A 10776-nucleotide genomic window follows, 5' to 3' on the forward strand; every position below is an offset into this window, starting at 1 on the left:
ATTTTTTACGCAAGTTAACACCACTACTTTAAAAATAAATAAACAAAATCTCTCTACTAGAAAAATAGATATAGGGGATTCATTTCTCCAATACTGGATCCAAAACCAAAACCAATGAAATCCAACCACATTCATCATGATTACCATATTCTTCATCATGTGTAAATATCATGGGTAAATATCATATTCACATGTGTATTTACATGTGTAAATATCATGATGAATATGAAAGATATATACACAATATCTTTTGGATCATGATTACCATATTCTTCATCATGATCTAAAAACCTGCGTCATTATGATGCTGTTAAATATAATGCTGTGATGTTGGACTGATCAGTGGAAGCTGAGTCACAGCCGTAGCGGAACCGGTACCCAGCTGGTACCTCATACTGAATGAACGGAAAACTGATACGGCTCCTCGCACCAGAACATTACAATAATCCTTTAATCCTGTTCAATTTAAACCTGTATGAAAGTTTGTTGTTTAAAACACTTAACCCTGCACCCGTCTTACCAACATTATAGAGACTCCCAACAATCCGTTGCGCTCCTTTTACCAATGGGGACTATGAACAATTGCAATTCAGTTATGTCAACATATACACTTATCTGACGGATCAAGTAAACACGTCACAGTGCGAGCTTGGTGTCTGTTCTGCGAAGTCGGTGAGTCGCTACCTAGCACTAACCTGATCCAAAGATAATTTCATAACCAAAAAGTAGGTCACCTTCGTTAATTTGGCTGCGACGTCAAATCTGTAAAGCTTTGAAAGACCACGTTGCAAATTGTCTCCGCGTGGTGCTATACTGTTGGGCTGAGACTGTAAGCCAGCTTATCTCAAACGAGTACATCCCTTTCTGCGTGAGGCCTAGACTTCGTCCAAGACGGTAAGGGTTCTGGAGCTGCAATATGAAGGAGGTGCTGCTCTACGAGTTTCGTGCTACTGCTTGGTGGGCTTGGTGAGGAGAGATGCGCCGGTGACTCCGTGGACGTGGAACCGAGTTTGTGGCTGTGTCAACAAAGATTTCTGTGGCATGACAAGATTTGCGTTCGACATCTTATGACAACGTCCAGTTTGTGATGCGGGTCAACTTTGCCTCTTCTGACGACACTGCTGAGGGTCTCGACGTTTCTCCAGAGATCACTCTTGCTGAAAGGGGTTCATGGGAATCTGGCTACATCTAGGAACCGCAGCAACTCGCCGTCATCGTACCTCCAGTCTTCTACGCAGCATTGCTTATTCCTTGGCGATATTTTTGTAGGTCAATTGCATTGATCTGGATCAAGAACTCTAACGCTGAGGAGCCGATGCTGAGTGCCGTCCCGTACCCATGCAAGAGCTGAGCACATGTCGAAAATCCCAAGGTGGTATGCGAATGAACACAAGGTGAGTTCAATGTGGTACACAGTAGACTAGCAGTCCAAATACTGTTAATATCCTTCCAAAGCACTATCAGTGCTGTGCAAGCTTCTCCCTCTCGTTAGAGAAATTTGGAAACTCCACTGTATTGAAGTCCAAGGCACTCATCATCCCGCACATTAAATGCGGGAGAGGAGATTCAATTTCAGTAAACTTCACTGCAGGCGGTCGCTGTTCTGGTAACAGATTTGACCGAATTCGAGGATTAGAATACCACGCCCACTGAGGACGCAGGCTTCTAAGCTCTGAATTTCCGATTCATTTCCAAGCAGAAATGACGAAAGATGGCGCAAAGGGGGTGTCACTCCCCGGAAATGCCATCTTGCTCGGTACTCTGGGCACCGTGGTCATCTTCGTGTGCTTATTCGCGATGGACGTTGAAACCGTAATTGGCTGGGCGAAATATTCCTCGCAGAAAGCAGTTGCGGACATCTCGAGCATAAGAAACAACCAACCTGAAAAGTCTTCTTCAGAATCAGCTTCAGTTCGCCGTGACGCACTGGTGAATATAACTCATGACCCCACATGTCTTGCAAGGACACAACATCTTCTCTACCGGAGGGATCCCGAACGATTCCAGCCACTGCCAGAGTTCGACAAAGCATGGGATCGCTACGTCGCCATGCACCAGTCATGCACGCAGGGTAAGAATTGGACGCAGGTATTCCTGCACGAGCGGAACATGACAGTCGACTGCAACTATATGATTGTCATGGAGGGCAGCGGCGGGTTGGGGAACAAGCTGCTGTCGCTCACTTCTGCATTCGCTTACGCACTAGCAACAGACCGCATCGTGTTGGTGGAGAGCAGAAAACACTTCAAGGACCTGTTGTGCGACCCATTTCCGGGATCCTCCTGGTACTTGCCAGAAGGTTTTCCGTATGATAATGTTTGGGGGAACGCAACGAGAATGAACGTGGCAATCTCTAAGAATTTCACCGACGTCGACAATTTTGTTCGTCTCAGCCTCGACCACATCCAGGTACCTGTGCTTCAAATCTGACCTGTAACATTCATCTCATTACTGAAGTCTTCAAAATCTTCATCACTAGGCAACGCTACAGTGTCACGTTTAGGTTAAATTTTTCATAATGGAAACTGAATTGGTGACTTGGTTAATGGTTGTAGACATGGGCTGATGGCCAGTTCTTCTGCGACCACACACACAACGGCCTCGCGAAGGTGCGGTGGCTGGCATGGACCAGCAACCAGTACTTCATCACGCGTCTTTTGATGATTCCTCGTGTCTGGGAGCGTCTGAACCCCTTGGCTAAACCCGGGCAGATTTTCACCATTCTCAGTCATAAGCTTCTGCTTCCCAACAACAAGCTTTGGGCGCACGTTGTCCGTCTGTACTTCGCATACCTTGCAGGATCTTCTCGACGAGTTGGGGTGCAGGTTCGCCTTCATGGGCGACCCAACCTTGCTGAATTCGACCCCGTTGTATATGACCGAATCCTGGACTGCCTTCAAACCAATCGGGTGATTATCCATAGTTCCTACTTTGTCGTGATATGTGTGTTAAATTTTTCGTAATCTCGTCAACCATTGACCGCATAATTGACACCGTCGTCCTTGTCCGTTTCAGGCACTGCCAAAGCTACGAGAGGAAGAGGACGTATCAGATCTAATGTCGTTTGCCCGCAACGGATACGAGGGTTCAACGGAGATCTCGGTATTAGTTACGTCCCTGCAGCTTCGTTACTACGACGAAATGAAGGATTTATATGTAAACAGACCAAATGTGAACGGCACCGTGATTCGCTTCCACATGGTTTCTCACTTGGTAAGACATAAATAGTGCTTCTCCGGATAGACCGCGTTCAACATGCTGTTTAAAGCTCAAGTCAAGCGTGGCAACTTTTTCGAATACGTTCTCTTCATACTTTTTGGTTCTGTATGCAGGATCGTCAGGACGGGTCCATGCACCAATCCGAGACTGCGTTCGTCGAAATGTGGCTGCTGAGTTTCAGCGACGTGCTTTTAATCAGCCGTTACTCAACATTTGGGTACATCCCTCAGGGGATTGGCGGGATCATCCCGTCTCACCTCAACACACAAACAGTCCCACCGGGTCAGGAAAATAATGCCTCATCATGCCACCCAGGTATATCTACCCAGCCTTGCACCCATTTCCCCCAGAAACCCAGATGTGATCCTGGCTCCACCGGAAACGAATCGCACAGAGAGTGGATGCGGTGCCACGTCCGAGAATGCGTAGATCATGAAGGTGGGCTGCAACTAGTCCAGGAATCAGAGCAACCTAATGAAAGCGCAAGACTCTGGGGCGACGTTCTACAGAGTTAGGATTCGGCGATCCTCGACCTAAGATCATGGCCAGCTTTTGCCAACCCCAGGTTCTGATCCAATATTTCGAAGGATCAGTAGCCTCCAATCTAGTTGTTCAGAAACAGCACATGGGTACGCGGCCTACAGTCCGCATCGACATGATACTGCATCCCTTGGTTTCAAACCGGAGACGACGTCCATGGAAGTGCCCGGGGATGGTGTTACTGAAATAGGAATTCATGCATTGGTGATGGAGTTGTAGCTTGTGCGATCGGCAAGGTGAAGGGCATGAGTGATGCACAAATTAAGTTTGGTGTTTTTGATTTTCAACGCCCCTTCTTTATTTCCTCCTATGTCCCCACTACGTAATGCGCTCACCCATTCCTTCCTTTGCCTCCAAACCCACCTGAAGCTATGCATGCTCCTCTTGCGCTGTGTTTCAGTAGCGTAATCTCCGTCTACTCGGCTCACAAGCCCACGCGAAGCTGTGCACGATCCGATTGCGCTCAATCTCCCCGAATTGTGAACAATTGTTAATTCCAAAGAAGTGTTGCCATCTTAGAATCGAGTTTATCAGGGTGAAAACCAGAAGTTGTCATATGCAAGTTAGTGAAGGACGGTAAATTTTGCCGCTTTGATGTTGATCCCTTCTGTATCCGACAAAATGCAGTGAGACCTTAATTTCCTTTCTCAGTGCCTGCTAGATGGGGACAATGAGGGGGTGGAGTTTACATATGGTACACTGCTAATATGGATTCTAGAAGAGGATATGCTTTTGTGAGAGAAAGAAGAAAATTAGGGCAAAATTTACGGAAATTGTTAGATGGAGTTATTTGGAATTGTACAGGGTTGGTACTTGTTATAACTCTTGAATAAGTTTTTTGAAGACCAGAATTCTTTACCGTAACTTTTTTTTTGATTATTTAGGTTATCAAATGCTCATTGAACCATCATTTTTTATTAGCTATATTAGAATTACTGAGAGGATTTTTGGGTTACAGATTTTTTGTGCTCACAACTGTTCAAAAGAGATTGTTGTAAAATGATGAATATTTTTTTTGTGGTCTCAAATTATTCAATGTTCTTGTATTATTTATTATATATGATGCATGCTGCATACTTGTACAAATCAATGATTTCTTGGATTGTCTGTGAGTATCTAATACTATGATAGGTTTTTTTTTTTTGTTTTTTTTGTTTTATTTATTTATTTATTTAAGCATGAATTTTTATGCAAATAATTGTAATTTTTTTGTAATTTTTTTTACTTTGAAAATAAAACATTCTATTTTTAATAAAATATTTGTAATTTTTTTGAACAGAGTGCAACATTTTATTGTCAAAATGATATTTTCTTTATATATATATATATATATATATATATAAATGAGTAATTATTATTATCATAAGTAGTACAAATACATTGTAAATCTGCCTTGAAAAAAATACTAATCTTTGTGCGTAAATTGTTTAATTTCATTTCAATCTACTGACCAATACGGAAACAGACAACTCATTTTCTGACCACTACGTTGTTAAAGATTATCTTGCTAATATGAATTTTTACATTTCTGAGTTTAAGCAATATTTTATAGCACTACATTATTTAAATATTTCTAATGGTAAGGCATACAAATGTTTTTACTTATCGATTTTCCTAACAAGACAATGTTTCACATGTAGAGCAGCTCTTTGACACAAATCTTCAAACTGCAGTAGAAAAAATGCCTTCCACTACTCCACAAAGTACACAATAATATTGGGATTTTCGGATTTATATACCAGCAACTCAACACAAGGAACATGATGGGGTGTCGACACAAAAAAAAAAAAATTGCGTGTCAAACAGGCAAAGTGATTAGAAGTTAGACCAAAGAACGATTTAAGTGACTCAAATGGCTATTTTCCAGTATGAAATGGGTGATATCTTAGGGCTATTCATGAGGCCAAAAACTCTAGAATAGTTGCTTCAGCAGCCATGCTTGGCTTCTGACATTGTTCATCTTCTTCTGGAAGCAATGAGCCACTAGAATGCAGCAAGTTGCCACTTGGAGGAGCTAACATGGACAGCATCCGCTCTACCGAATTCCATTGCAGTTCTTTCAAGGACTTGCCTGTACAGAAACAAATCTCATGTTTTGTTTACTCAACTTCAACAATCCAACAGCTACGAGTTCTTTAAGTTGTCTAGAAGCACAAACACTTTGAAAATCAGGAGTGTAGTTCAGAAGCGCATGAATCTAGGCTCCAAGTCCGAGGTTGAGGTAAATTTGTAGCAATTAACAAATTCTATTAAGAGTGCACAATGTGCCTACATATTCAATATTCAATAATATAGGATAATTCTTTAACTATGAATGCAAGGCCTAAGTGATCTGTACATCTAGATTAAGTGGATGATAAACATTTGTGACCTTAGATGAAGTAAGCTAACATCCCTTTTCATACAAGGTTGCATGAATTTTATATAGTTTATCATTTCTTCTTCCTACAACTATGGCACAATACCAAGAGCATCAAGAGAGGTCAAGTAGTTTTCAAGTTATTTAGTATATGATAATAGCATATGCATTAGTACTTGTGTGCTCATGTGTTGATGCCTTCATAATTTATAGGTGTGTAGATGAAGATTGATGTGGTTTGTAGTAAACCCAAGTTGTTATACAACTTGTTTTATCATATCTTTAGTCTTTTTGGTAAAACAATTAATTGTTTTTTTGAATAGAAGGTATTGAGAGGCATCATCAAGTTGGATCTAATTAGATTTATTTATTATTTATTATTTAATTTTATTATATTATTTTATTACTCTTCTTTAGATATGTATTCATGTACTAAGGATTATTTTTATTCTTTAAGCAAGGCATATTAGAAAAGGTAATAGAAATGTTATTTACAGAGTTCATAGCTCCACCAATTTATGCAACAAGGTTTCCATTGCCTATTGAAGTAAAAATATCTATTTCTTTTTAACAATATCGTTGGTGCCAAATTGCATCTCATATGCCTTGTGAGGCCAAATTTCACCACTTGATGAAACTTATGCCACACAATAAGTCCAAGAGGTGGAATTGGAGAGCTCCCAATTGTGTAATTGTTAGATTAATTTAAATCTTTATATTAAAAATTCAATTATTTTTAGGCCTTCCAAGCAATGGTTACCAACATTAAATTAACATGCTAAATAAAATTTACTATGCAAACACAATAAAAATAATTAACTAAATTATTACTATTAATTGACTATAAGAATAAAACTTAAGTTTGAATTAAAAGCTAAGTTAAAAGTTAAGTTAAAAAAAATTAAGTTAAAAATTAAGATTAAATAGTTAAGTTAAAAGTTAAAATTAAAGGTTAAGTAAAAAGTTAAATTTAAAAGTTAAAGTTAAAAGTTAAAGTTAAAATTAAAAATTAAAGTGAAAATATTAAAGGTTAAAAGTTAAACTTAAAATTTATTAGCCAAAAAGTGAAATGTGGAGCTTACAAGTCACTGGGAAGACGATAGTAAAAATAAAGTGAGAGGTGAAAGCAAAGGTACCTTGACAACACGTAAGGATTGAAGGCAGCGACCTCCTTCTACTCTAAAATTTGCCAAAATTTTTAATGGGCTTCAATTTGAATGACTCTTATCTTGTTGCAAGGCTGACTTGAAGGTGCTTTTGATCCAACAATCCTCGTTGCAATCTAATAATCGGGTCGGGAGAATTCCTCCGTTAAAGTTGAGTGATCCAAACTGCCACGGTGACCAATCTTTTTCACTTAGAAATTCACTAAAAATTCAGATTGTCTTCAAATTCACCAAAACTTGTGTCTTTCAGAGCTTAGCTTATAAAGATTGATGCTCCCAAAATTTCAAATAAATCCAATCACCAAGCACTGAGAAATGCCTTTCCAAACTCGATTGATTTAAACTGCAAAGGCAGTCAACTCCCTCAAATTCAAAAATTTACCAAAACTTCTTTCTTACTCCAAATCAAGCAAGTCTTATCTTGTTGGAAAGCTAACAAAAAAAGCTACAACTATTAAAAATCTCACATTGAAACAATAGAAATTGAGTGACTGATTGAAGAAAATCCGAGGCCCTTGAAACCCTTGGGATATTTGAGATATCTACCTCAATGAAACATATTTTAAAACTTAATGACCATCCTTCACAATGCAAAATCCATACATACACAATCACAAGGTTCACAATGAGAATTAAAAATCGAAATAAAATTAAGATTAGGGTTTCGGCCAAATTTTGGCATGTCTCTACCCTACATCCAAAAGAGGAGAGAGAGAGGGCTTGGAAAACCAAGCATTTCTTATACAATTGAGTGGAGGCTTGTAGAAGGGTGGCTACATCTCCATCCTTGATTTTTAAGATCCCTAATCTAGATCTACGGCCTTCATTCATCCAAGAGCCAATCTCGTTACCGAGGTTGATGGCTCTTGTAAGTGGTCAAGAAAGCATTTTTTTTGTAAATTTAACTTCACTATTGTGTTCAAAACACCTTTTTAAGCTAATGTTGACTACTCACATGCCTCAATCCATGCTCAATTATAATTTTCATGGAAGTTTTTACTTACAAGGATCTTGGCTATTTTTGTGAAATTCTTCAAAATGAGAATTTCATTGCTTCTCTTGTATTTTGAAGGAGAGGTTGCTGATCTTGTTTTCTTCACTCCACGAGGTATATCTGGTACCACCATTGCATTAAAAAGACTCCCATTAAGTAGAAAAACCACCATGCCACTTAAATTTGTTGATTTTGGAGGAAAATCCAAAATTACCATTGCTAACTTCCCTAAATCTTTTAGAGAATTATAATTCCAACTCCTAAATCATGTGAATGATTATAGATGCACTCATAGGCTTTTAGTCAACCCTTATAGTAATGACTAACAACCTCAAAATTATTAAACTAACTAAGTTGCTATTCTAATTTTTTAACTCTTATCACTTTAGTCCTAATTAATCTAATTCAAGGAATTAGGCTATGATTTATACCATCAAGGGTTGTAATCCTAAAAATTCTATAAAACTAAATTCTACTTATATAAATCCTAATCTAACATGTTTAATTATCATAAAATAGGAAAATAACAAAAATTTAAATTTTAGAGTATAATTGAGAGCTCACATGCCTCTAATTCTATCTTCAATCCTATCAATAACAATTGATAATATTGATATTTGCCATATTAGATGTGAAGATTTTAATTACAAAAGATCATTTAATTATAATGGAAACTTTTTTTCATGGCATATAATACATCTTACTACCACTTATAATATTTTTCAGGTCAATGCTACCTATATAATAATATTTATATAATAGAGCTTGAGTGATTGCTTCTACTTTTGATTGATGGAATTCCACTACTTCTATTGGTATAATATTTGCTTCCTGTTCAACCATTTCTGTACCTAATCCATCATGCACATGTAATCTAAGGGCTTGAAGTTGAAATATTTTTAATTCACTTGGATGTTAAAAATCTAGCAAATCAAAATTAGTCTATTGTCCATATTTTTTCCAATTTGTTTTTTGAAGAGTTATGAGCTCACCAAGTAATTCATCTTTATTATCAAGAAAAATTATATCTTGACTATATTAAAGCAAATAAATAAATGTGAAAGTAGAATAAGTTATATTGTAGAAGATATTACTTTAAATAAGTTGCTAATGGTTAAAAGATTTGGTTCTTGATATGTAAGAAGGCTAAGAAATAAAGTAGATGAATGGATAAAGGATCTTAAGAGTATAAAAAATATAATAAAGACATATTCTTATAGTAGATAAGATAGCAATAGATAGTCTTGGTAGAATTTTGGATGGATATATTCATCAAAAGATGGAAGTTGTCCATCAGGACAACAACCACCATCTTTAAATAATGAGTATTGGAAGTCAGAGATATCTTACTCCATACTCTCTTTATAAGCAATTTTGCTGATGCAATATATTTGTGACTTCAAAGTTTTTTTTTTTTTTCAATAGATTATAGGCTCACTCACCTTTAGTTGTGAATTTTGAAGTTTTTTGAAGTCTTCGTTGTTGTGAGGAATAGATCTTATGATTATTGTTGATGTTAGGATTTGATATCTTCTAAACTCTCTTTTGCATTTAGTTATTGATGTAGTTTTATTCTTATATGTTATTAAGTACATTAGAAGATATCAATCACCTTAGAATGATGTTATAGAATACTAGTATTGTGTTTTTTTATTGAGTTACATCAATGTTGCACTAGTATTGTGCTTTTGTGTGGTGAATTTCTTAAGAGCTTTTCTTATAGTAATAAGAAGATATTTGTAAGATTAGAAGTATTCTTCTGAGATTTTAAAGTGATTAAAGAATGAAATCACTTGTTTATTCACAAAAAGGCATTTGAAGTTTTTAAGGCAATAAGACCTTTTTATTTATTTGGTGAGCTTTATCTTCTCTTTTCTTGATTTTCTTTGATACACTTCTTCATTAGACATGGCTTCAAGTGAAGGTGAGGATTTAAGAGTGATTAAGAAGTTTAGAAGTGATAATTTCTACCATTGGAAGAAAAAAATGGAGCTTTTGTTATCTTTACTGGACCTTTTGAACATTGTTAATGAAAGTGATGAGCCTTTAAGAGATGATGCTAATATCAAGATAAAGAAGGAATACAAACATTGTAAAAAGAAGGCTTTTGGCATAATTTCATCAAATTTGGATGATGCCAATTTTTCACAAGTAATTGCTTGCAATAGACTAATAGAAGCATAAAAGACTCTTTGCAATATCTATGAAAGTAGAAACCTTACCAACATTCTATAGACAAGAAAGAAGTTCTTAATAGTAAAGATAGAAGAAAAAAATGACCTTGTGACTCATATTAATAAGGTAAAAGTACTTGCAAGCCAATTAATAATTATTGACAAGCCAATTGATAATAAAGACATTGTGTTGATATTGCTCATGAGCCTTTCCGAGTCCTATAACTACTTCATCATGGCATTCAAGTCTATCAACATGAAGGAGCTTATGATGAATTATGCCACATTAAGATTTTTCTATGAACTGACTAAGAGGAAAAAAAA

The 10776-nt window shown here is 37.0% G+C and overlaps 1 protein-coding gene across 2 annotated transcripts; it reads left to right on the plus strand.

Annotated features, from left to right (window-relative positions):
- Window positions 1-804: 804 nt before the first annotated feature.
- LOC112280262 (fucosyltransferase 2) lies at window positions 805-4787 on the plus strand. Of its 2 annotated transcripts, XM_024515565.3 has the most exons (5): window positions 1076-1394; window positions 1614-2409; window positions 2556-2909; window positions 3016-3213; window positions 3333-4787. In XM_024515565.3, the coding sequence occupies exons 2-5, from the start codon at window positions 1702-1704 to the stop codon at window positions 3732-3734; spliced, it is 1662 nt and encodes a 553-aa protein (XP_024371333.1). In that variant the 5' UTR covers window positions 1076-1394; window positions 1614-1701; the 3' UTR covers window positions 3735-4787. The 2 variants fall into 2 exon arrangements, with proteins under 2 accessions (XP_073388066.1, XP_024371333.1); XM_073531965.2 differs by having other exon boundaries at window positions 805-2409.
- Window positions 4788-10776: the final 5989 nt, after the last annotated feature.

The sequence above is a fragment of the Physcomitrium patens genome, chromosome 1 (assembly GCF_059467195.1).
Source record: "Physcomitrium patens ecotype Gransden chromosome 1, ASM5946719v1, whole genome shotgun sequence".
NCBI classification, from domain to species: domain Eukaryota; kingdom Viridiplantae; phylum Streptophyta; class Bryopsida; order Funariales; family Funariaceae; genus Physcomitrium; species Physcomitrium patens.

What these genes read in the sequence shown, in the direction of transcription:
- LOC112280262 (XM_073531965.2), top strand. Translation starts at nt 1,702, where the DNA reads ATGACGAAAGATGGCGCAAAGGGGGTGTCACTCCCCGGAAATGCCATC. An exon ending in TCAGCCTCGACCACATCCAG is followed by an intron (nt 2,410 to 2,555) that starts GTACCTGTGCTT and finishes TAATGGTTGTAG; the next exon opens with ACATGGGCTGATGGCCAGTT. An exon ending in ACTGCCTTCAAACCAATCGG is followed by an intron (nt 2,910 to 3,015) that starts GTGATTATCCAT and finishes TGTCCGTTTCAG; the next exon opens with GCACTGCCAAAGCTACGAGA.